Source organism: Ochotona princeps, chromosome 8 (genome assembly GCF_030435755.1).
Source record: "Ochotona princeps isolate mOchPri1 chromosome 8, mOchPri1.hap1, whole genome shotgun sequence".
Lineage (NCBI taxonomy): Eukaryota > Metazoa > Chordata > Mammalia > Lagomorpha > Ochotonidae > Ochotona > Ochotona princeps.
The window spans coordinates 55052509-55080388 of NC_080839.1; the positions used below are offsets into that span (position 1 = coordinate 55052509).

General features: G+C 41.5%; 1 protein-coding gene across 1 annotated transcript in view; it reads right to left on the bottom strand.

Moving 5' to 3' along the window:
- Nucleotides 1–13854: 13854 nt before the first annotated feature.
- Nucleotides 13855–27880, bottom strand: part of QPCT (glutaminyl-peptide cyclotransferase) — a 30878-nt gene continuing 16852 nt past the window's right edge. The window contains exons 4-8 of the mRNA XM_058667358.1: nt 26145–26423; nt 20896–21072; nt 18583–18682; nt 15846–15962; nt 13855–14492 (exon numbers count right to left, since the gene is read on the bottom strand). Of these exons, the coding sequence (XP_058523341.1) occupies nt 14347–14492; nt 15846–15962; nt 18583–18682; nt 20896–21072; nt 26145–26423 (819 nt within the window). The 3' untranslated portion in view covers nt 13855–14346. The remainder of the gene's footprint in view (nt 14493–15845; nt 15963–18582; nt 18683–20895; nt 21073–26144; nt 26424–27880) is intronic.

The window sequence follows — 27880 nt, forward strand, 5'->3', positions numbered from 1 at the left end:
CTGCTGGCCTGCGGACTGCAAAGGGTTCCTCTCAGCAAAAGAAAGGAGCTTGGTTGCCCAGGTAACCACATTCTCAATGTCGAACTGCACCACATGCTCTCTGCCAGGCAAATCTTCGCGGTTTTAAGACTCTGCTGCTGACATGAAATGGGGACTGAACAATTGACAAGAGGATCGCGATGGCCCAAGGTCAACCCAGTCTCTCTGGCCAAAACTTCCAAATGGTTCAGGTGGTCACAGAACAGATGAAATGGATGTCTCCAGCTAGGGCATCCACTGGTCTCCCAAGAAAGTCATTTAAATGCAAATTCTAAAACTCCATGCTGATTGGACCAATGCCCAGAAACTCAGAATATGGGTTTTTTTTAACAACCCCAAGAGAATTGTTAAAAAATCCCAGACATCAGAGATAAAGGGACCCATCTGAATACTGCCTTTGGGCATTCATTAGTTGTGGCATCTTGCAAAGTTATCAGCTTTACATCTCAGTTTCCTTACATAAAAATGTTGCTGCTAATAAGCATCTCTTGAAATTTTCATGAATCTTTAATTACTCAAGAAGGCATTCAATAAGCAGTTGTTTTTATTGACGTGTATCTTTCCTGAGAGCCTGACGAGGAGATTGGTCAGGAGCCCAGACTGAACACTTTTTCTCACAAACAGGTCTGCAGCTCGCAAGCTACTGGGTTGGATGAAATCAACCCAACAGGGAGAGCAAAACATCCCAGGCCCTCAGGGAACTTCTGATTTACGTCCTCTGAGGATGTTTTAATATTTGAAGCTGAACATTATTCACTCACAACTTATTCTGTTTGATCTTCAAAAATGATATTGGAAAAAAAAAGAGGTGAGAGAAACCATGTGGCAAAGGTGCCACCTAGTGGCAGCTGCAGGTTATGCACATGGCACTTGCCAGTACTGGCAATCTAAATTAATCCTTGAAACATTCAATACATTGCTTTCTTATATACAAACTACTATTGTCAAGAAAATAATTAATGATACAGACCCAGGTTTCTAAGTAAATCTTTTCACCAAGGATTATTGAATAATGAGCTATTAGAAATATAAGGTGCTCAACAGTGGAAAATGGGTCAAATAATTTTCGGTACATCCTTATAGACAGTAAGCTTTCAAATAGCTATGTTACAAAAAAGTATTCATATTGTAATATTACAGAAAATGCTGACCATAAGGCAAAATATGAATACCTCAATGATTAAGCAAAACCAGTGTCTATGCAGATCCATGGAAAAATGTTCGCAGTGGTCATATCTAAAATGGTATCTCAAATCACAGCCTAAATCATTGTGGCTAATACCCTATCTTGGGTTATGTTTTCTTACATATTCTTCCACTGAATCATCCTTAAAAGCCTATGAGTGAGTAGATTTTTCATTTACACATGAAAAAAATGAATTTGGCACCAGGACAAAATCAAATACATTTCATGTTACAAAGGCTAGGATTAGAATGCAGTTCTATCTACAAAAGTAAGTTTGTAAGCAATATGCCATACTACTTCAAGGATACCTATTGCTCTAAGGAAATTGGTGAACTTTTAGGTTGAGTCGCTGAGTTTACAGATGGAGACACAGGACCACAGGACATGACTTGCCCACACACTGAAGAAAAAATACCACATTCACTTCATTGCACAACCATCCAGCCAGTGTGGCTCCCAATCACTCACGGCCCCAGGCAATGAGCTGGGGGTTTCGGTTCTCATTTTGTACCACTTCTCTATTGCTGGTAACCAGAAACATTTGGATCCACCCTGTTATTCAATGGTCAAATTATACACTCCAAGTGGTACTGGGTTAGCCTTTGAACTTCCGGGGAAAGTGAGCGTCAAGTTTTTACCACCACAAAGCCAATGAGAGGAAGAGAGGAAGGCACAGGGATGCCTCAAGTAGAACTGGTCCGAGACCACCAGACAAGCTAAGTCCTAGAAGCAGGATGTCCCCCAAATTCACCCCTTCACTAGGACACTTGCGTGTGAAAGGAGATGCCCCCGATTATCACAATCACTGTATCTATCTCTTGTCACAAGTACTGAGTTGAAGGACAAGGGACAGGTGAATTATCACAGAGTCTCAGGTTAGAAGCAGGAAGGGGAGACTGGAGTTGAGTGTCCAGTAGTTGAATTTCTCTATGCCAATACCTAAATGGCACGTCTGGTGCTGTGATAGGAGTGGTTGAAGGATACAAAAGATCTGAGATTTTTAAATCAGCCTACATGCCAAATGTGTATGAGCATAGAATTCACCAGAAAGCTTATCATTGTTGTTGTTGTCATCTTCCATTATAGTCTTGTAGCTATAGGGCTTCCCCTTCCACCCCACCCCCGCCCCATCTCCCTTCCCCATTGTCCCCTGTATTTTACAATGACATAGTCTTACAGCTGTAATCACGACTCCAGCTTCTCCAGAAAGCTTTATCCATTTCGTTTCCTCTAGCTCCACTTCTCGCTTCAGCTTTAATCCTATGACTAAAGTATTTCACCGTTTTGCATTTATTTTTTATTTATGCCTGAAAATAGCAAAACATCATTAGATATCCATCTCTTTTTCCATCCTTAAATCTGACATAGCCTTGTAAGCATCAAAGCAGGGCAAAGAATATCTGAAATGCGTATATATGGAGAAGAATCACTAATTTTCCCCTTTCAATCAAATTGGCTGCATTTCAGTGATGGTGGAAAAGATCACCAAGGGCCACTCAGTACATCAGGTTGGACCCCAGTGTTAGCTCTGATTACAACCCAGGGCATCTCTGGCCAATCAACCAGCCACAACATTAATGTCTGTGTTCTGAGGACTCTATGACCCACCTTGCATCTGTCCCTTCTAAAATTGGCCCAGAACCCACTGCTACTTGTTCAAGTATCTAACAAATTCACCATACACCAATAACTGCCCTTTCCAGTGCCTATTTTATAAAAAGCAAAGGTAGATTTTTAAAAAAAGCAAATATTTTACATAAATGAATTGTACATTAAGTTAGAAGATGATCAAACAAAGTAGGGGGTTGGCAATGTTTGGGTCCTGACTGTTCCACTTCGGATCCAGCTTCCTGTTAGTGAGCTTGGGCCCTTGCCACTGCCACCCGTGTCAAAGAGCAGAATTTAGTTCCTGCCTGCTGGTGTCAGCTGCTGTGACCATTTGGAGAATGAATCAGCGAATGGAAAATCTCTCTCTGCCTCTCTAATACATTTTTTTTAATAGAAAATAGAGCACAATAAAAGAGATCAAAATAAAACGCCTAATAGAAATCAAGGAAAACCTTCACTGGAAAATTACACACGAGCAAGAACTGCAAGTCCTGACAGTGTCTGGGGAAAAACTACCGCAGGCCAAAACAGCAGTGTGTTCAAAGGTCCTTATGTAGGATCAAGACTGCAGGGCTCAAGAAACGGGAGACAAGACAACAGGACTGGAGCAGGGCGAGCAGCAAGGAAGACTGGTCCTACAGGAAGCCCAAGTAGTGGCACTGGACAGATCACAGAGTAAAGCAAGACCCTCTAAGTACGTTGACATTTACTCTGACTAAAATAAGGCACTAGTGCAGGGTTTTTAGTGGGAGGAGGAACACAATCTGTTCTTAAAAGACCCCTCTCCCTGGGCCATTCAGCATAGCCGTAGGGAGCTAGGGTAGGAGTCCTTTTTTTGTAATCAAGACAAAAGATAATGGTGGCTTAGACTCGTGTGGTAGTAGCGGAGGGGCTATGCAGTGGTTGGATTCTGGATATATTTTGAGCCATACCTGGCCTGACTATTTCCTTACTAAGGGGTTGTAGGGCATGAAAAGAGGAGCAAAGAGCCATTTCACTGTTTTTGGCTCATCGTGGGAAGAACAGAGCTACCCTCAACCAAGACAGAGAAGGCCATCGTGAAGCAGGTTGGGGACGGGGTAGCTGAGCAGTTTGGTGTGGATGCGTTAAGTTTGACCTCTACGTGAAATTGTCCAGTCCATACTTGGATAGAACTATCTAGGAGATAGCTGAGAGTTCTGTAGATGTGGTATTTCAAGATGTGAAGCTAAGTAAGACCCACAATGGTCAAAGGAAGAGAGAAAAATGAAGAGAATGAAGAAATGAGTCCTACGTCCCTTCAACACGTAGAAGTTTGGGGATGAGGATAAATTAGCTAAAGATTCCTGGGAACTGCCTCAAGAGCTGAACGGGAACTAGAACAGTGCAGTAACATTCTACTTCAACGAGCCCACAGGCATTCTATTCTCCAATAGTAGTTTTTGTGTTGGTTCCCTGAGTCCAGGTAAAGAAATTCCATACTTCTGACTGCTTTTTCTTTGTAAATATTACCCAGTAATGTCAGCACTTCCTCTACCCCCTGCATGATCATGGTGTAGTAGCAGCCAGAGCAACCCCATGAATGTCAAGCCATGGTTCCCCTGAGCAGACTGCATACCATTTTTATACGACACATATTCAGAGACAACTGAAAATCAAAATAGAACCTATGGACGTTGCCCTAACCAAAACTGTCAGATTTGGCACATGTAGATTGCATGGTCCTAAGCACTACCCCATACTACCAAGATAGAATGAGAGAATGCTTAAGCAAAGTGCCTGAGACACACTGTCAGGGCTGTCACCCAGCTGGTGGGAGCTCCACAGCATGCAGATGATGGACAGAACCTGGAAAAAGATGGATAGACTTGGTAGACCAGATGTCTCTGTAAGGATCCTACTCTACACTCCTGTGAATTACATGTTGAGGTTGTCCTGAAGAGGAAGTAATAGCTAGCCATCGAATTTACTGGGTTCTGAGAACACACAAATACCTTCAAGCATTAACTCTATGGTACAAGTCCAAATTATGAAAACTTATACTCTTGATTTTAAAACATAATAACAAGCTCTACATTCCTCATTTTCGGCTCAGTCTGGAAACATAGCATTTGATAAGGAGGAAAAGCAAGAATAAGGAGGGCATGGGATCATGAGGATAGAGGAAAGTCCTTCCGTGCGCATCTCACCTCCCAGGGAGGAAAACGGCCCAACCTGGAGTGTCCTCTGTCCACCAACATGGGAGGCACTAATGGGGATGAGTCAGAAGCTTCTTGGACGAGGCTTCGAGCTGCCTATGCAAATGCTCTTGGCTGTTCTCTGTTACCACAGAGGAAACAGCATAAACCCAAAGATCTCACTACACAGAAAAACTAAAAGCTCACTCTGACCATTCTGCAGGTGTGAGGCAAGTTCACTCACACCAAGCCCAGGAGCCTCTAGATCGTCTCCCTCCTCTTCTCTCCTCCACCAACGTCTTCTGGCCCTTTGCTACCCACCCAGCCTAAATCTCACCCAAAGGCTTAGCCCAGTGCTGAAAAAAATTACTCAGTACTGTGACTCTTCTTTGTATCTTACTTTATATCTGTATGTCCCATCTCTCTTCCCTGGGATTTGATTAAATTTCTTTGGGAAGAGGTGAGAGGAGTTAACAGGTAGACCTTAAGAGTCGTCTTGATCTGCTCAACCTTGTTGCTGTTCTGTTTCTGAGTCAGCCACTTCTCTGAGGGGGTCACTCTCAAAACCTACTGAAAACTGAAGCCACATCATCACCCTTGAACTTAGAGCCCAGCATCCAAGTTCCCAGATGTGGCCTCAACCTGTGACTGGTTCTGGCTGCCTGATTCTAGTCCTGTGGGTAGACAGATCCCCAGCAACTATCAAGGTTGATCAGGAACCTGAACTTTTTTCCTTCTTTACTTTGAACAGCCATGTATTCCATAACCCTTAAGGTGCCCATATGAATCCCCAGAATGAATCACCTTTATTTGAAACAAAGTTAAGGTGTTCATGAGTCTCCATTTTAAAAAAAAATAATCATTGACTAGGATGGACATCTCCAAACCTGACTTCTAGTCCTCAAAATCTTAACTATTGTATAAAATTGAACAGTTACTTATGTCCTCTGTGTCTAGGTTTATTCCATCTTCTCTGGGAAGAGACAGGCCTCGCAAGAGAACAGGGATCCTGAGGGCCAGAGCTGGGCAAACTGGAAGCCCAAGGAAGCCAACAGGGCCAAAAGGCAAAGGAAAAGCCATGTTTTAACAGAATATTGAAGGCCTAGAATAGGGATATCAAACATCACACCAAAATCAAAACCTCTAAGGTAGGGAATATTATTTTTAAATAATATCTAGACATGGACAATTTGTATCTTTGGGAGCTCTGTGAAATTTACTCTTCCTGTTCCCCCAATAAAAGGGTTCCACTGCTTAAAAAAAAAAAACTTTTAAAACTTTTAGCAAATCCCAACACTGGGCAAGGTGCCTGGCTGAAGTTGAGGGTGAAAACCATGGAGGAAATGCTTTCTAAGGCTTGCTTGGATTCTACTCTTTTGGTCCTGGCTCTTGAACAGTAATCTCAGTTCAGAATGTAGTCCAGTAATGACCCTGATGGAGATCTATGCCCTGTTTGGTTCTCCTCTATTGTCCTGAAAACATCTATGGGCTTTCGTGGAGTGGTCTACAAAGTCCACGATGTGTCAAAGGGATGCCCTGAATGCTTTGACTCTGATGGGAATACTAGAGGGAACTGTTTCTAGTCAACCAGCAACCTCTTTCTTCTGCGATTGGCCCCTATCCCCTCCAGCTCTACAGTCTGCCAGGACTCGGGCAGTGTCAGGACAAAGTTTCATCCACAGGAGCCAAACTCCTCTAGCAGAATTGCTTGCCTCTTATGGTCAATTCCCAAATGTTCTAAATTTTTCTGGATTTATTACATACCATAAGCTCTCTGACTTCTCTCAAGATGAAAGGTTAACAAGTTTATTCAAAGATGCCCTACCTCCCTTGGACCAAACTGTCTAGGCTCTAACAATTAGCCTGTAGGCCTAGAGAGGAGATGCGGTGATCCTGTGCTAGAGCTGAGCTGAAGAGAAGCCACTTTGATTTCCTTTGACAAACTCGCTTCCAACACCAGGGGCCCACTGCGAGGAAAACAAGTATGAGCAGCTGGATCTAGGATTTTCCCAATTCATACCTGTGATGCCTAAAACACAGTTTACCCATGTATCTCCTTACTCCTCTTCTAAGTCTTTCACCTTCATGATCTAAGAGTGAAGGATCAAGTGTTTCTCCATTCCATGAGAGCATTATGCTGCTACATGATAAGACAAAAGAAAAGCAGTGTAGTAACAAGACAGGACTAAGCTTAAATTACTCAGCTCCCCTGCCAACTGCCATGGGTATTTGCTATTCTTATACAGCCTCCTTTTTCCAGACATCACTTTGAGGAACCATCCCATGTCAGCTTTATCCCTATAGTTGGGCCAGATCCTTGCCTGTAACCGGGATGTTTATGAGTCACAGGTCAAAGTCAACACCCTCTATCCTCCAGCCCAGAGGCTACATCAGCAAAGACCCCAGAACTGCACTTGGGTCAATGGCCATCAGGCTAAGACTCTGTAGAACTGGTGCACAGGTTACAGGTACCCTCCTGTCACTAAAACTGGCATTATAGGGATATGATTATGTGGCTACTAGTATCCATCTAGGAGGAAATACTATACCTAAGGTCAGAGTTACCCACGGGAGGGCAGAGGAGATACAACAAGAAAATACTGGGTTCAGCATTCAGCTGTGCTGGAACCAGAGACAGGCAATTAGTTAATATTTTGGCTCGTAAGAGTTTGAATGAGGTTTTCTGTCGCTTACAGCTGAAAGGTTTGTACATATTCTCAAGTCTCTGGATCTTGCTATCTGAACGTTTGAAATGAGTGTGTTGGAACTATTCAGGGATTCTCAGGGGGGGATTGGAATGTGGAGTGGGACAATTCCTTTTTTGCAGAAACTGTCCTAAGTATTTGTTTCTGCCCCTGAACACTAAATGCAAGAAGCACCATCCTCTCTTTATGACAATCAAGCATTCACTATCCATTCCACAGTATGTACAAACACACACACACACACACACACACACACACACACACACACTTCCAAATGCCCTGCTAGAGTGATGGTACAAGCACCAGCTGAGAACCAACAAACCAGAGAGAATCTATAGGGCCCCTTTTAACTTCACGAAAATTAGTCACGGAATCAGAAATTCAGTTCCCTAGAGTCTAAGCATCAAATAAGAGCAATCTGATGTCTGTGTTCACTTCTTTATAAATTGAGGATATGAATCTACAACGGTATGTGGAAGCCTAACCAAGAGTTATTGTGATAAATTACTTGATATTAAATTACTCCAACATGGCCTAAAATGATTCCTTAATATTCACAGTCATTTCAATGCCATTATTGCATGGAATTTTCCTTATTAAAAAGGAAACAAGAGAAAAAAAAGAGAACTGCTGTTAAGACGATCTTTTTCATGCCCTTCATTCTACCAATTCAGAGTTAAAAATCACTTTTACAGTTACTTTCTGCAGCCAACAGTTTTCTAGGCTTCTTTAACTACAACTCCAGCAAAAGCAGTTCCGGCTGAGGGAGTAGGAGGCAAGGGGTTCATTTTACAAAGAAATGGGTTTATTGCTTCCAAGTGTAACGGCAAGGATGACTAGAGAACAACCGTGAACTTGATGGCTGACAGTCAACTGTGCTCATTCACTTCTCCACGCCAATCTCTTGGTTCATATGATTTACTACATGTCATTCATTCTTTGTCAGCCAAAACCACAAATGTTAAATCCATGACTGCCAAGGCCCTCTGGCACCACACAGCACTAAGGAAGTTTAAGAGACTAACGTTTCCTGTGCTGTTTATAATTTATTGGCTTTTAAATTCTACATTTCATGCTACCTTTGTAATCTTTGTAAATTTGTTTGGGTTTTCTCTCTGTTCATTTGTTTGCTTTAGCTTCAAGCTGTGTTATTTCCCCCTTCTTGGTTATTTTGTGCACTTAGTATTAATTCTCATGCAAATGGTCGAAACTCTCCACCGACAAATTTGGATATGTTGGGAGAGTGGGCCTCGTTCCACGGGCTGCCTTTGAAATATGAGCACAATAAGATGACTTCACATCGCGTGAGCACGCCAACCAAACTCAGGCCAAGGGATGCAGCCACGACACAGACAGCCCTTTCATCCCAGCTCTCTTCAGAACTGTCAGAATTGATTGCTGCTGGATGCATTGCCAGGAATCTGGGGCCAATTTGCATGTTGCGGAGGATTTGGGGGGTATCCTATACCACCCCACTGCCTCAACCAGCCAACAACCTTTCCTCTCCATGTCAGCCTTCCATGAAAACAAAGCAGTGGCTTCACACAACGCCATGCCCCCCTCTCAACCCAGCAAGAATTTCACTCTTGAACACTGCAAAGGATGCACCAAGGAGTCAGAGAAGTGAGACAGAAGGGGGAAGTAAGGGCAGGCAGTTAAAACCACTTCAAAATGACTTTCAGAATTTCAGACTGGGTGGAAAGGGCCCTGAAGTGCAGAATGAAACCCCAATCATTCCAACATTCATCTTTGAAACCAAAAGTTGGTGGATAGGCTGGCTATAAAAACACAATCTCATGCCATTAGGAATAACAAATTTAAACATTCTCCCCAAATTTCCTCTGTTGGCTTTGCTTTAAATCATTGTGGCTGCCTCAAATCATCTCCTCTTCTTGTCTTTATTTGCCTTGATCCCTACACCTTCACTCCTCAGATTTAGGTCCTACCAGGAAGTTGACTTTTTTCCCACAAAACCTGCTGGGACATTCATTGCCTGTTCATGACATAAATGGGATGTGTCAGGAGTCTTGTCCATCCCTTCTTACTGCACAGTAATCGCCTCCAGCTGGGCCGAGGTGAAGGTGCAAATGTTTCGTGTTCACATGCTTCTGCTACAGCACCGTCATGAATGTATTTCTTTGATGGCAGAAATAAGCTTCGTGCAGTCAAATGCCTAAGGGTTTGGAGTTGGAACTGGGAGCATGGGTTGCTTTGTTCTTAGGACAACTGCTTCCCTATCTGAACTGTTCCTCCATCTTGAAGGATCTGTCTTTTCTCTTCTAGCCACAACCCTCAAGCTCCAATAACAGGTTCCTGGTATTTTTTTTAAATGCCAAGATTATGAATACGCTTTTATGAATTTTGCCTTTGAACTCATTTCTCTTGAAGAAGAAAAATACCCCTATGTATTGCAGGGTTGACCGTAATAGACAAAGCATACAAACTGTTCTCTTAGGGGCAGTAAAACACTCCAAAATGCACATAGAAAAATTTCAAATGCAGCATCATGCTTATGAAACACTGCCTTCACCACTATAATGTTTGAAAAGTAATATTTCTGATTGGCATGAATTATACATGAATTATATTTCAGAGATTAATAGCAAGCTTAATACCTTAAACTGTCTCCCTTCATGACATCACGAATGCTTTTATCATATTAATGCAAACTCTTTAGTGAATAGAATTTTATAATGTGTCTTTTGGAAGGAAGGAAATGGTCATTGGATTAAGCTGCTTATATTTTTATGTTTCCTTTCATCCCATTTCAACCTATCTCTCAACTTCCTATAAAAATAATTCAACTAATGCCAACTGAACATATTAGAATAGATCCCCTATTAATTGCTTTTTGCCTCAAAAGGACCTTATAAACCAGACTTAAAATTATATATGCAGTACTGGCAACTAATATTTGAGTTTCTTATTTAAATTTCATCTCACTCTGATTTAATATGATCAGTTACAGCATATCTTTTTCTGTATTTTTTAAAATGCTTTCTCACATCCAAAAATTAATCCAGAATTTCAGCTCCCTTTAATCCTACTTTGTGGCTTAGATTCTTTAGCTGTTGGAACCACTCATGTTGGTTTCTGTCATGCCCATGCTAATGCAAAAATAGCCTCTCCCATGGCAGAGAAATAATCCTACATGGAAATGAGCCGCCTCTGAAGCCTAACATTGTCAGATCAACCACAGCAACAATGCTTTAAGACTGCTTTCCCAGGGCAAGCATCTAGCCTAGTAGTTAAGACACCCACATCAGAGTGCCTGGATTTGTTGCCCAGTTCCAGCTGAGACTCCAACTTCTTGTTAATGCAGGCCCTGGCAGACAGCAGTCATGGACCAAGTTCACTCCATCTCTACGACCTCCCACGGTAGACCTGGCATTTGGGGAGCAAACCAGCAGACAAGAAACTGCTCTGTGCGTGTTTGTCTCTATTCTTTCCCCTCACATACACTTCCTCCCTCCCTCTCAAAAAAAATATGTTTTTTAATATTTTAAATTTTTATTTGAAAGGCAGAGTTATAGAGAGGAGAGACAGAGAAACGCATCTTCCATCTGCTGGATCAATCCCTAAATGGCTACTACAGCCACAGCTGGGTTGATCCAAGCCCAGCTTCTTCTGGTTCTCCCAAGTGGGTGCAGGAGCCCAAGGACTTGAGCCATCTTCTGCTGCTTTCCCAGGCTGTAAGCAGGAGCAGCCAGCACACAAACTGATGCTCATATGAAATGCTGGTGCCACTAGCAGAAGTTTAGCCTATTTATGCCAAAGCACTGGGGCGGGGGTGGGGGGATGTTTTTAAAAAGCAAACATACTTTTTTAAAAAGGAGTGCTTTCCCAGACTCAATAACATAAAAACAAAAATTTCTTCCTTTTTTTTTAAGATTATGCATATATTTGAAAGGCAGAGCTACAGACAGAAAGGGAGAAACAGAAAGATCCTCATTCCCCAAATGGTAGCAATGGCCAAGGCTGGGTCAGGCCGAATGAAACCAGGAGCCTAGAACTCCACCCTGGTCTCAACATCATTTGCAGGGGCCCAAATACTTGGACCACTTTGCAGGGCTCTCCCAGGTGTACTGGGAGCTGGACTGGAAGTGGAACGGCTGGAACTCAAATCAAGGCTCATATGAGATGCTGAACTACTGGAACTCAAACCAGAGTGTATATGAGCTGTTGGCATTGCAGGCAGCAGCTTAACTCTCGGCACCATAACACCAGTTCCATAACATAAGAATTTAAAGATACAACTGTTGGTATTAAGAATATGCTAGAAAGTAGCTTAAACACACAAATGAAAAACTTTATAGTAATTCAGAGTATAAGCCTTAGAAGTAGACTGCTTGGGTTCAACTACCTCTACCACTGCTTGGCAAGCTACATTTAACTAATCATCATAAAATAGGCTCACAGACATTGCGAAGATGATGTGTCAGAAACAAGTAAACCTCTCTTCATAATTAACTCACAAATGCACACCATCCCTTTATATAATTTTAGATTTGTCAAATAAAAAGAAATTATAGGAAAATCTAAAACAACAGTGTCACAAGTATAAAGCAAATACATATAATGTTTATATATTATACATATTCTTATAAGATTGCATTTCTCTTTTTCTTACCTGGAAGTGTGTCACAATGACTTCCTTGCCATTGAGTTTAAAGCTGCCCTTGCTTTACTGTTCCCCTTGTCTAGGCCTCTCTCTACTCGATCACAGTACAGCAGACAGTGTCTGCCCTAAACAGGAATACACAGCAAGCAGACGCCCTAACTAACTTCCTCTGTGTAGCAAGAGCAGTTTCCTAATGGGTAAATTGACCAAGTTTGTACTTCTGTGTTGGGAGCACTGCACGTGTGCCCTAAGATGGCGCTGAGACCTCTCCTCCTCTCGGAGCTTCGCGGTACACAAGTTTCAGGAAGTGCCTTCTGATTGGCCCATAGCTGCATGCTTGGCGCATGTGCTACGCGTGATCAGAGCTATGATTGGCGTGCCTGCTGCGTGCATCGGTGACCTTTAAGCTGATTGAACTAGGATTGTATATAGCGGTGGGGGTTCCAGGAAGAAACGGGACAGGACAGGAATAAGGAGACGGAGACGGACGGACGGACTGAGACGGAGGACAGGGTATGACTGGGACGGACGGACGGACGGACAGAAGAAGACTAGGGGCGACGAGGAGGCTGCGGAATGAAGCAGGGAGAAACGGGAGAAAAAACGGGAGGTGTAGAAGTCGAGTCGACTGTCTGGGAAACGGACTGATAGGAAAAATAAAGTGCCTCAAGAAACAGAGCCTGGAGTGTCAGGTGAATTCTTCTGCGGGACGGAAGACCCCGATACTTCTGTGTCAGGGTTCCCTACGTGTGAAAACAATCGGTGAATGCTTGCGACTTCACAGAGGGCAAAAATGCCATTATCAGCTAACCAAACTCAAATACCATGGGCTTCGCCTCACATTATGATGACTACTTTGCTAGCACGATGTAACCTTAATATTGACTCAAAAGTTCACACTCAACACTCTTTTCTGTCTGCATTTCTACATCAAAACACCAAATACATGTTCAGTAACTACAGTTCCACAAAAATACACAACTATAATCATTACTGTAATTTTAAAATGTGAGGAAAACCTAAGCAGATCATGATTCTACTAATATAATGGGATTGTAGGATTTTTTGTAGTTTTATTCTTTTATCCATTTCCCAATATTTTTGTTGTTGACTATATACGTTTTTAAATAAAAACGTTAAATTTTGGGCCTGGCCTGGTAGCCTAGCAACCCTTGCACATGCTGCCAGGATCCCATATGGGTGCCAGTTCTAATCCTGGCAGCCCCACTTCCCTTCCATGTCCCTGCTTGTGGCCTGGGACAGCAGTTGAGGACGGCCCAAAGCCTTGGGACCCTACACTCAAATGGAAGACACAGAAGAAGCTCTGGCTCCTGACTTCGGATCAGCACAGCTGTGGCCATTGCAGCCGCTTGAGGAGTAAATCATCAGATGGAAGATCTTCCTCTCTGTCTCTCCTCCTCTCTGTATATCTGACTTTCCAATAAAAGTAAAATAAATCTTTTTTTTAAAATGTTAAATTTGTGAAACTAAAAAAAAAAACTAGACTGCATTAAATTATATAATTCTTTGAAGAATATTAAAAAGAAATTTACAACATGTTATTTAATTCTTATTTTAATTTCCATGAAATTAATCCAACATATTTCTAAAAGAAAATTGAGAGCTTCAAACTGTTTCTTTTGTGGTATACATAATAGATTGCCAAATATGATAAGTCATGAAGCTAAGGCTACATATTATACAATATCATTATTTTTAAACACTGTTTTAGAAGACAATTCTATTAAATAAATGAATCTAATTTCACTTAGTTCAATAAGTTTTTAAAATATTTTTCTTTTTCCTTCACATGTTCTCTTTTTTCATCTCTAGAGCAAAATCAATATGGGATTTGGATCACAATATAATTCTATGATTCATTGATTACATTAATCAAAGACACCTCCAAAATGAATCTATAGGATAGAAATTTCACACAGCATCTGTCTGGAACCAGATTACTAAAAACCTTGACTTGTGAATTCAACACTAAAAGCAATTACCATAATTACTAAATAAACTAAATCAAAATTACAAATGCAGATATTCCAACACAAAAACTTGTAGGATTTTGTTCAGATTGTCAATGGTGGAGTCATCCAAATTTCCTTCGTTATCATCCATGGTGTGCCAAACTTCAGGGAAAGGAGATGGTATCAGATGTAGAACTGGAACGCCTAATAACAAAGAACAGACTTGTAATTAACATGTCTCCAGCGAGCGAGCTAGACAGTGTTATTCTGCAAGCAGAGGGAGCTCTACCATAAACAAATGCCTGAATATTCATCATCCCCTACACACTGCACCCTTGTACTCCGAAATCATTCACTCACACAACAAATATTAATGCGGTAAATGATTACTAAGCACCTGCTGCCTAGCACTCGCTGTTCAACATGTAGGTGTTTCATTAGTTAAAAGGCAAAGCCCTTCTCACAGGAAGCCCTTCTTTCATCCCAAGAGGAAAAAAAGTAAAAATATCTAGAACATGATGTTTAGGGGGCCAGACACTTAGCACCAGGGTTAAGATGCCATGTGGAATGCCCACATGCCACATCAGAGTACCAGGCCGCGAGCCTCCACTCCACAGCAGTACCAGCTTCCTACCACTGCATGGAGGCAGCAGGTAACGGCTCAGGCAGCAGGTTAGCGTCCTGCCACGCAAGAGGGAGCACTGACTGGCTCCTGGGCTCCTGTTCTCAGCCTAGCCCAGTCCCAGGTGTTGCAGGCTTTGCAGAGTGAACTAAAGGATGGGAGACATCTCTGTCTTCCAGATAAATAAACAAGTAAATACTTCCTGAAAAAGAAAAAAAAAGCTTAGATTTGATAAGTGCTTAATAAGAGTGATATAGTAAGGGAATATACAATCAGGAGCAGGTGAGAAGACCTCCCACAGACCCTATCACTTAACCACAGAGAAACCCAATGGGGAAGGCACGCCAAGCACTGCTGGGCACAGCATTCCCCATAGCAGTATCAGAAAGGACCAAGACCCTGAGGCACGCCATGTGCCTGGTCTTGTTTAAAGATCAGCAAAAAGGCCAGGGTGGCAGGATCAGAGCAACAGCTGGAGGTGGGAGAGAGAGCAGAGGCAGAAAATGAAGACCCTTCTAGGGCCTGGTAAAAATGCAGGGTCTTACTTAAAATGATGGCAAGTCACTAGAGCTCTAAAATAATTTTTAAAAGATAACTCCAGTTCTTATAAAAAAAAAAAAAACATGGAAGCAAGGATAAAAATGTACTGCAATCTTCAAAAACAGTGTTGGCTTCAGAAGGCCCCAATTCCTCCTATGTCTCCTTTATTCCTCAAAGGCAAACAGGAATAGAGCCCTGAAGAGTGTCACTGCCAGAGAACAGTGTGCCTGCATCAGGAACGAAACCAGGCCCAGGAAGAGGCAAAGGCTGAAATAGCATCTTATTTTTCACTTAAATGTGGATAACAGATACATACTTGCAATCTCAAAATGCATATGAAGTAAATAACAAACAAACAAAAAAAACCCCACCAGACATATACACACATGTATTACCTTTTCTTAAAAATGGTATATGGTCATCCTGAATCACACCTCCATATCCAAAGTCCTGGAAATACTGCCTCTCCAAAGAGTGATCCTTGAGCAAATTCAATTCATAAAGTTCTTGTTCTGCAAATGATAAGTATTCAGGTTGATGAATATTTGATGTAATCAAGATTCAGAACGCATTCTTATTCAAGGAGTTTAAAGTCCTAAGGCATATGGTCATCATTCTAAAAGCAGAAGTTCTGAGTGTGACCACACCCATTACAAATTTTGGAATCAAACTTGAGTGTGCACATTTTGGAATAGGAGAGAACAGTCACTCCCGGCTCTACTCTTACAGGGAACAACCCTTTTCAAAATGGAAACTAAGAATAATGAGGAGATGGAAAGTGAGAAAACGAGTGGAAATTGGGAGGAACACTGGGAGAGATGCTTATGGGCCCAGACCTAGCAAAAAGCATGCCTTAAAAGGAGATGTGGCTTGTGGGTTTGAACAGTCCAACAGGGTAGAGGTGAAATCGGTTGAGTCATCACCCCATGAGGAAGGGAATGTTATTGTGACCTACATCAGCAGCAGCAACATCATTTGGGAACTTGTTGGTGATGCAAATTATCTAGGTGCTCAGATAATTACTGACTTAGAAACTCTGGGGATGGAGCCCAATGATCTATGTTGCAAAAAGCCCTGTAGACAGTTCTGAGGTGCACAATGGTTTGAGCACCACTGGCTCATATTCCAATGACTCTGATCATCTCATAATATATGTATAACACAAGAAATCGCAAGATTAGAAAACAACCAATTGAAACTTCCTGGGCTATCTGGGGCTTTTAATTACTAAATTTAAAAACACCATATTCTTTTCAGTTTGTTGATGTCATTCCTTTACCATGGGCTACAACTTTTCTTTTACCTATTTAGATACAGTTTGAAGCACCTCTGGTAGTACAATGGGTTAATATTGCAGTAAAATACAAGTTACTGCCATCAGTTCAGTCTGTTACAGGACATAGGAAAAGCAAATAAAATCCTCCAAAGAAAGCCAAACTTGAGGTTACCAAAGTAAAAAAAACACCTGTAAGGAATAGGCCCACTAAGTTCTTGTTAATAGTTCCATAGAAACAATTCTTCCAAACTAGAAATTCAAATTTACCGAAGAGAACCACCTGAAGTTTAGATAGAAGGTTTTTTGTTAGATTCTAGGTATGGATATCAACCAGTTCTTACAGCAAAAGCATAAATTAAGAATTACTACTCAGAAGCAATATTATTCTATCTTGTTCCAAGAAGCATGTGTGGCCAGCAAGGAATTTCCAGCACTGAAGTTCTTGCCTCAAAAAAAGATTTTTAAAAACGGCAGCTTCCAGCACTGGATTCTATAACAAAGATCCACGTTATGGACTTCTCTGAGGCCTGAAGGATTTGTTTCGCTTTGCTTTGTTTGAGGAGAGGGGGTGGAAGTATCATGGGAAGAAGTTAGTTTCCTGCCTCAAGCACCCAAGCCACCTGTCTTATCCATAGATATCTGCTGGCTTGGCCTAGCCTAGCCTGCTCTACTGTCCTTGATCTAACTCTCAATCTTCTTTTAAACAGTTCTGCAAGAATCTGGATTTCTCTTGCATCTTCAGAAAATTGACAAAGGTTGCACTAGACTTAAAGGAAAATGCTGTCTGCCTAAGCTAAAATTAGACATGACAAAGACAGAGGTTGAAAATAAAGAATATCTTAAGGTACCATTAATAATGATGTAACATTCACCATTAGTCAATTTCCCCTAGAAACGCATTTTGTAAGTTTCAAACAGAACTCCTGGGACAATATCATGAATTTCTTTCTTAGCATATCCAAATGTGAAATATAGTATGGTATGTCTCAAATCAAAAATACAGTTTCATGCAGGAAAATAAATGAGAACTACTAAAAGGAGTGAATAGGAATAATAAATCAATGAAGAGAGGAAAAAACCTTTCTTACACATTTAAATCACAAATTTTTAAGTTTTACATTTATCATATTTCAATAGGAAGAAATTAAGCATAAAACTTCAAAAACAGTTGTGGGGAGGCATTTAGCAGAGCAGTTAAAACATAATCTGAGGGCAGTGGCCTGGTGGCTAAAGTCCTTGCCTTGCACATATCGGGATCCCCATATGAGTGCCAATCTGTAGCCCAGCTGCTCCATTTCCCTTCCATATCCCTGCTTTGTGGCTGGGAAAGCAGTAGAGGAGAGCTCAAAGCCTTGGAACCCTGTACCCACGTGGGAGATCTGAAAGAAGCTGCTGGCTTCAGATCAGCTTAGCTCCGGCCATTGCAGCTACTTGGGAAGTGAAGCAGCGATGGAAGATCTTTCTGGCTCTCCTTCTCTCTATAAATCTGCCTTTCCAATAAAAATAATGAATAAATCCTTAAAAAGAGAAAACATACATAGCCTGAGTTGTTCACATCCAATATTGGAATGCCTGGGCTTAGGTCTAGGATCCACTTTCATTCTGGCTTCCTACAAATGAGCATTAGGAGGCAGACATGTCTCAAGAAGTTTGGTCCCTGTCACTGGTATGGGAGATCCAAACAGAATTCCTGACTGATGGCTTTGGCCTGGCCCTGCCTTAGCTGTTACAGGCTTCTTGGCAAGTAAACCAGTAGAAAGGAGATTTTTCTCAGTCCCTCCCTCTCTTTCCCTCTCTCTACTTTTTTGAATGATGAATAAAACAAGCAAATAAGAACTTTCAAAAAAGAGTCTTACCGATTGCTTTAAGTCTACTAAACCATCTGGCAGTGTTTGGAAAAAAATTGGGAAATGTTGGGTTTGGAGCTCCAATTAAATCCAGTAAGACCAATAAATCCTAAAGTAGAAGAAATAGATTATTTAATCACTGTCATCAAAACACACTAAAAATTCATCAATAAGGAAAAACAATCAAACAAAATTAACCACACTTTAGTAATTGAGACTAATAAGGGAGATAAATAAATAATAAGATTTAATAATATTGAATACTAATTGTTTTAGAAAACTGATATTTCTTGAGTATGTAATGTGACCAAATGGCAAAGTGCTGACTATTTGTAACTCCAAAACGATATCACCAAAGACAAATTACAAAGAGAACATCTGGATAAATATCTTACAGATCAAGAAAAAAAATACATTTATTTGATTTCCAGGTGGGAGTCCATGCCAGCCTGCTCCTCTATCCCACTGAGAAGTAGTCATTTTACCCTTACTTTGTAAAAGTAAGATCTCCTACAGGTAAGCACTCAGACAGTAAATATTTATGGATCAAGCAGCATCAAAAACAACTTGGTACATAAGAACTACATGACATCGTGCGTATTGGTCTCTGTTTCCTAGGCATCAAACAAGCAGCTCAACTTAGCTGATCTCAAAAGATCCCCTCTGATTACAAGGTTCTATAAGTAAACCAGTGTTCCTTCACTTGCTCAAGCCACAGAACAGCAGCACTCAAGGAATCCTTCCAGACTACCCCCTAGATCAAGACCTCTTGCCTAATACAAGTGAAATAATATGTGAGTATATATTTATCATAGATCCTGACACAGAAGAGATAGATAGGTTCAGTGTATGTTTCTAAGACACAGTACGGATAAACCCAAGAAAAATAATTAAACATATTCATTGTAAAAAAAATAAATAAATAAAAGGCTTCTTGCTGGCACTGTGGCTAAGCCTCAGCCTGTGGCACTGGTATCCCATATGGGCAGTAGTTTGTGTCCTGGCTGTGCCACTTACAAGTCAGTTCCCTGTTTATGGCCTGGAAAAACAGCAGAGGATGGCTCGGGTCCTTTGGCCCCTGCACTTACATGGGAGACCTGCAACAAGCTCCTGATTTCCAGCTTAAGACCGGCTCGGCTCTGGCCATTGCAGTCATTTGGGGATTGAACAGAGATAGAAGGTATGTATCTATCTCTTTCTCTCTCTCTCTCCCTCTCTCTCTCTCTCTCTGTCTTCTCTCCTCTTTCTATAACTCTTTCAAATAAAAGTAAAATAAAGGTTAAAAAAGAAAAAGTTGAACAAGCTACTAAGATCCAATTTCCGGGGGGAAGGGGGAATTGTTTTAAGCACCACTATGAGGTCTTGAAATTGGACTGATAAGGAAATAATGTCTCTCCTCCTTCTCGGAACCCTTTTAGCTGTTCTGCCCAAGTGAATGAAAGAGGTGCTGACCATGATCTCCTGACCATTGTGAACTTCCAGTGGGTAACAGGGACTTAAAGACAATGGCAACAGGAAGTATTTTAGACTCACACAAGACATTCAGTGTGGTCACCTGGACACATAAGGGGAGGGACATGAACAGAACCAAGGGCAAGCGGAGGGGTTAGCAATACCTACATGGGATGAGGGTCACGCATGGAAGGAAGCACTGGGAAGAATGGAGTCTTTAGGGTCACAGGAGGTTCTAAATTGGAGTTAATGAGGACTTTGGAATTGATGAAGATCAAATATGAGAGTGGGGAGAGGATTCGGGCATCTGAAAGGGAGTGTGCACTTTGCAAGGGGATGAAGTAAGGCCGTGTGCTGTCTCTACTCTTAGTGCTAATCACAGGGTTTTAAGACAGCATCGACATGTTCCTCTTCCCGTGTCAGGGATGCCACATCAAAACCAACACATCAAAATGTCATTTAAACACTGGTGTCACTGTAATGTTTTAGAGTCATCAAAGAAAGTCTTCATTCCCATTCACAGGTCCCCAGCCTCCTCTGCTTTTACAAAAGCCTCTATGAAGAAATTTGCTGCATCCATTGCAATTCAATGTCGGGGAAAGTGGGGTGTTCCCATGGGACCAAACTGAAACTGGTGTTTCCTTGATTAGACTTTTGCATCACTTTAATTAAATTCAGTCAAACATGACTCCTAACCCAGATTCATTCTTTTCAGTTCTGGGATTCCTCAAACACCCAAAGCCTGACATGGAATGTTCTACTATAAACATTCTGATCCAGGGATGCCATGGTACTTTGAGGTCTTTACTTGGCTTTGGCGGTCTTTTCCTTGGAGGCAGAGCCTGCAGATCCAACACCATGGAAACTAACCATGCCATGCAGTTGGTTGGTGGCTGTCGCTCCAGGCGGGTGCGGGGTCGATGCCATCTTTGCAGCTAAGTGCCGAGACCCATACAGCGAATCTTGAGGAGACCAGTGGAGGAAAGCCTCTTCTCCATCAAAGAAAATAAGCTGGAGGGAGACAGCCGGCCTGGAGTCTGAAAGATTCTGGCAAAAAGAACAAGAAAAAGATGGCAAAGTGCTGTGATGAGTGAAAAATAGCAGCACACTTTCCTAGTTACTGGACCAAGAGGTGTGCCATGAAGAATGAAAGACAAAAAACCAAGTGAAACAGTGTCAGACTTGCCTGCTCACCACTTCCTCTCACACTTCTCTCACCATCTTTTAACCCATGTTAGTATCACTTTCTTCAACTCCCTCTGAATGCATTTTCTTCTCACTCTTTAGAGAACTTTAAAATGATGAAATGACAATGATGAGCTCTGAGACGTGCCACCCAGTTCCTCTTCAAGAGGATATTGCCCAAGGTGCTGGCAGAGTTGGCAGCCACTTTAATGATTGCTTCAGCTGCCTCTGTGAGGGATGTCCTACACCCAATCATTGGCCTCTTCAGGTCCTGGGGGCTCTCAGAAGCACCACTGCACCTCCAGAGCACCCCAGAGCTTGGCTAGAGCTGCTGAACCTGCACTGCAGCTTGCTTTCTCCCTCAGCCTAGTCCAGTTTCTTTCCCCTCCCTGCTTCCTGCGTGGACCCAAGGCCACTCCCTCCTAAATGACCTACATGCTAACCTCTGCATCAGCGTGTACTCCCTTGGGAAGTCAACCTGAAACAACTAAAGCACTTTCCAGCTTCTCACCCTAGTTAAATCTGCATTTTTTTTTTTTAGAGTCTAGGTTTACAAACTCTGCCTGAGGAATGTTACAGTGACCCAAGATATAATCTTGATAACCTTTTCCTTTAAGAAAATCCACATTTTAGTTAGGTTAGAGAGAGAAAAAACAAACACGGGAGTATAGAAAGAGTACCAAAGGCTCCATGGGTAACCTACACATCCTTGGGAACTTAGGCAGAGATGGAGATCCCTTGGGGGGTGTCATGGAATGATTTGTTTATGAAAGAGACTGAGCCAAATGGAGAAGTACTAAGATTCTGCCTAGCTTTCTGCTTTACCACTGTCTGACAGCAACTCTAACCTTGTAGATGCTGGTTCCCTAACTGCCACAAGTGTTCAACCCTATTGGCATCCCTAGTTTATGAATCTTTCACCTTGCCACATCCTTCACCTCCTTGTGTTGTTCTCACTTCTTACCAGAGTCAGTTTAAGTTCCAGTCAATAATTTTCATCGCTTCCTTGCATGCACTCTCTGCTCTTTGCCTCTCTGCCTTGATCAAACTCTCATGACAGATATTAATAATAACATGAAGTCCACTTCTCTGCCTACCTGGTGCCTACACTCATACACTTGTGCCTGGGTAGAGAAAAATATGTAACCACACTGTCAGGGTTTCATTAAAACTCATGACCACAAACCTTGCAATAGCCTTTCATGTTGACTGACAGTTGAACTGTATTTTCACTCACCCTCCTACTCTTCTGGGATTCCACATCCTCCTCTTCCCAACTCACCTCACCCACCCACACTCCCAACTGATGACCTCGATTTCTTCTTGTTGTGCTCATATTAGATGCCAATATTTCTGCCTGTGCCCTAAATCTTATCTCTTCTCATATATTCAGGGAAATCACTCAGCAAACACCAGTTCTCTCCTATATCACCAATACTTCCATCCTTGCTGAATAAATCCCATCAATCTACAACCACACTGTTGCTTTTCTTATCATAAAATCTTTGGCCAATTACTGCCCCATTTTGTTGTCCCCATTAGTAGCTACATTCCTTGAAGGAGTTGTCCATTCTCACAATTCCTCTTCCTAAATCTAAGCCAACCAGGCTTTATCTCCACCACCTACCAAAGCTGCTCTTGTCAAGGGCAGCGACAACTTGAAAATTGCTAAATTCAAAGATCCACTCTCAGCCTTCATCTTTCTTGACTCAATGACAACACTTTACATAGTTGCTCACTCCCTCCCACATCTGTCTTTTTTATCTGGCCCCAGCCCACTGTATTTCTCCAGCTCAGCCAATACTGATGGTTCCATTCAGCTGACCAAGAGCCCCAGGGTTTGCATTTTGATTCTCCTTTCTTATCTGCATAAATTCATATTCAATATTGTGCAAAAAGTCCTTTGAAGTACCCTTACACATACACATGTAATACACATATATAGCACACACATAAATATACACATATGTATCAACAATTCCAAACAATGCATCTCCAGCCCAGGCCTAGTTCTGTATACTCAATGGCCAAATGATTAGTTCCACACAGATGTTTGATAACTCATATACTGAGTGTCAAAGCCAATTCAGTTATTCTGAAATCTGCATGACCAACAGCAGCTACACTGCTGGCAACACCACTCTTACAGTTACTCAAACTAAAAACCTTCCCTCCCTATCCCTCTTCCTCTCCTCCTCCCTACCGCCCATTTACATACACACACACACACACACACACACACACAATCTAGGCTATCCTGCCTCAACAAATTTATTTCCCACAGTTCCTCACTATATACCTCTTCTTTTCATTGGCTTTACTTTCTTTGAGTTCAGTACATCTCCACAATCTTGTGTTCAAACATTCCTGCTTTTTGTGTATCTGTCTGGTTTTTGGACTCCTCTCCTTCCGCGTGCTCCAGCCTGGCCCTGGTCTGGCTGTTAACGAGGTCTGGTGTCCACCTGCCCGAGGACTCCCCTCACCATCACCTTGAGGACTCCCCCTGACTCTTCTCTAAGAGATCTTCAGTGACCAGAACATCACTATTCCTTGATTTTTCCACAGCAAGTCTTTAAGTAACTTCTAAAACAGTGCATTAGAATGAAAATTATTGAGCCTTTATACATCTGATTATGTCTTCATTCCATTCTCATATTTGATATGACTAAGGATGTGGATTTCTTTTAAATGTTTAAGGTATAATTTCATTGTGTTCTAGTTCCCAAGGTTTCTGTTGAAAAGTCTACTGCTGTTCTCATTCCTGGTTGTTGTTACATGACTTATTAAACTCCCTGCAATGATGCTCTAGAAGTAATAATCATTTCTTTTGGTTGTTGTTTTGTTTCTCTTTCTAGAAATGATATCTTCTACTAATGTGTCCAACTATTTTACCAATTTTTTCATTTATTTTGAAAACAGCATTTTTATTTCCAAGAGCTGTCTTACTCTGTGACTACTTTGCTATTGCAGCACTCTGATCCTGTTTCATGGATATAATTTCTTTTAAGGATATTAAGAATAGTGACCTTCAAATTATCTTGCACCTCTTGTACTGTATTTCCTCTAACTTCACTTTCAACATATCTTATTTATCCTGCTTTCTTTCCTTCTTTTATGCTGAAGACTGGCCTCAAATGTCTGGTCTTTGTGATCATTCGTATTAAAGGATAAAGCACTAAAAAGCTGCTTAGAGATGCCAATTGGCTTCACTGCAGAGCTATCTTCTGCCCGTCAATGTTTTCTTTGAGAAGCTCCAAATGCTGCTGTTGGCACTTCTTTTGTTGTAATTTTTCTTCCTGTGAGACAGCATACATTCTCCATAAAGGACCCTCAAGCATTCTATTGCATGAATGGAACTTGGCTACTGACTTCCAGTACTGAAAATGGGAGAAAGACTGAACATTTCACTGTTCAATGTGGAGACCTTCGCCAAGTCTCCCTGATTTCCCCAGGGAACCTCACTACTGCCCTCCCTGACCCCTGGCATCTCCAAGTCCAGAAACCCACTAGTTCAGTTTCTCCAGAGAAATGCCCTCCCACCTCTTGCAGAGGGGCAGGTGGCACACAAGCCTATCTGCCAGGTGTACCTGGAAATCATATAATGAAAAAATTGTTTTTAGATGAATTTAAAATTTTTCCTGCACCCAAAGTAAGCATAACTTTTAATTACATTTTCCAACAATTATTTTGAGGTATTCTTGTATATGCTGACTCAAATTTTTAATGAGGAGCCCCATCCAACAACTCACTCGGCCATTTCTATTCCCAGACACCAAAAGCTGTCATGAGCTGGATGGGAAAAGGAATATTATGAGAAAACATACCCACTACACAGAACTGTGCTGTTATGTTACAAGACGTTAAACTTCATTTTGTAACACCAGAAATACCAATTTGGAAAATCCAACTTTTATATCACCTTCTGACCTCTCTCACAGCAATGTTGGGAAAGAGTGCAAGTTAAAAGCAGGACAGGCATGGGACCAAAGCATTACAGAAGATTCAGAAAACAAAACAAAATCAAAAACAGCAAAAAGCGTACCGAGAAGATATAAACAATTCTCGCTTTCTTCAGATTCAGCACATCTAGCAAAAATGGAACCGAATATCTCTATTACTTCCATTACAAGATAAATCTTTATTTCTTTGCCTGCATTGTATCAAAAGCAGGACCCTACATTCGTTGCCTGTGAACAAAGTTTTTTGGCATTGCTTGGTTGTGTTTACTTGGTTCTGAGTGATATCAGAACAAAACGTCTTCATCTGGTTTAGTACTTTTTTTCCAATATACCCTTACGAAGGCAGAGACTGAAATAACATCTGAGAGCCCCAGAAGTATTTTGAGCTGAGGGCACAACAAAAGCCCTGCTATGCTACATAAAATTGAGCCGAGTTTCACAGATAATAACAATAATGCACTTCTGCTTCATGCTTTTCATCTTGATATGTCTGAATTACCCACTCTCCACTTTGATGCAGCTCCCTCTCTGCCTTCCCCTACCCGACAGCCAGCGCCACCACTTCTCACATCAGAAGGCTAAGATGTTTCATGGCTGTACAAACAAGAACAAATAAACATGGTTCGTTATAAAACACAGTGTTCATACTTATGCCTGTACAATCCTCCTCCTTCTGCATTTCTTGCAAGGAAAGTTGACATTATTTTTATTCGCATTCAAGGCTGAAATGTCAGGTACCAATCAGTGAGTGCACTGTCACATAGTTTAAGCTCACTGCCCATGGCATGTGAAATTATGTAATCTTCCAGTTTGTCTTCTCTCAATCTCATGTTGTTTGTAACATATTAAAGCAAAAATGTCTCCAAAGTCTCCATGCCTAAGTGACCTTCTCACCCTCCACAAGCAACCCAGAATTCGCTCTGAGTTACTGCTAGTCTACATTATCCTAGAAATTGATGAGGAGTAAACAGATACCTTCAAGGAAAGGAGCTGCTTGTCTAAGGCACGAGCAAGTTCCAACATCATTGCACATGGTACGGCCGAATCAGTGGCTCCCACAAACACTCTGTTATCCCAGTGAGGAAAATACTTGGAGTCATAGTGGCAGGCGAGGACCAAGTGCCGCTTAGCAGAGGGATTGAGGGTGCTGATGATATTAGAGAAAGACCGGAACCCATAGGGCGTCCTGCTCAAAAAGGTGTCCACTTCCACCACCCAGTCGGCCTGAAGTTTCTGAATCCGCTGCATGATGTGCTGACAAAAGGAAGACAGAGAAAATCACCAAGAGTTTTCATTTGTTAACCATGCCTATTGTATCAATAGCTATAACATTGCTATTAATCGCTACTCTACTTAATAGAAATGTCCCTGTTTAACGTACAAATTAATCATTTCTCTCACCTAACCTCCCAATCAATAAATCTGGACCAACTGCTGATACTAACCAGGATCCATAACTGGGTGTAGAGCTTTCCACATAGCTTTACCTTGCTTACCCAGATTTCTACTAGCATACAAACACATATATTTGGCAGAAGGGTGTGACACAGGAAACAAATCTCACTTTACACATTACTCCTTGCTTTCCTCACCTTAGCAATATGTTATGGACATCCTTGTAAGTCAGGAGATAAACATCCAGCTCAGCAGCATTAAATTCCACTTTTAGTATTTCTAGGAGGCTAAGAAGACAAGACTGAGAAAGCAGATCCACCAGGGGTTCAGACCTCTAAGCTCTTTGACACAGAGAATTGCAAAATATAGCTCCTTTGGTTCCAAGCACTTAGCCGGTGCCTAAGCCCTGCAAATGCTTTATATGGAATGAACATGAACAAAAGATATTGGTGTCTAACTGCTAAGGACAACATAAAACGATCCCATTTAAAGGAGATGGTTGAGGCCACTGCCTATTGTAGGAATCAATAAGCAACTTTGAACCAGTATGACAAATCAAGTCAATTTCCCTCTGCATCCGAAATAGGTTCATACTCAGTGCAAATGCTTAAAAAAAAAAAAAAAAGAATCTCTACTTATTTATCCTGGCTACTTTGTGTCTAATGGGCATCCCAGTGACTTATAAGAGAAAATAGCTCGTGGAGAAAGGAATACCACTTCTGAGACTAGCAGTGTTCAAGTTCCATTTCCAGCTTCGTGCTAATGTGCACCTGATAGTGCTCAAGTACTTGGTTCCTGCTGATCACACTGCCTGGTTGCAGCCTGGTCAGGTGGTAATAGCTCATCTAGTTGTTACAAGCAACTGGGGAGTGAACCAGTGGAGGAAGATCTTCATCTCTGTCTCTTTCTCTGCCTTTCAAGTTTAAAAAAAAAAGTTTTTTTGGTTTGGTTTGGTTTGGTTTTTTGGGATTTTTAAGAATCTGGAAGTTGTGTGAGAAGTTGCTAAGTGGATTTACTGTTGTGTGACTTATCCTTTCCCATCCTTGTTTTCTCATGGCCTCATTTTTTTCTCACTGTGGTCCTTTTAAAAAACATATAATAGAGTATTGTACTCATCTTTAGAAGTTGCCATAATGCTTTTTTATTATTTTTTTTTAAAGTTAAATGACAAGTAACCAACAACTTTTCCCACAATTAACATCGCCTGGGGATGGACCTTGAAGTGATAAATGAATCACTTTACAATAAGTGGAAATGAATGGGAGATTCCCAGCCCCTCACCCCAAGGAAACAAGGGATTTTCAATCCTAGCCAAG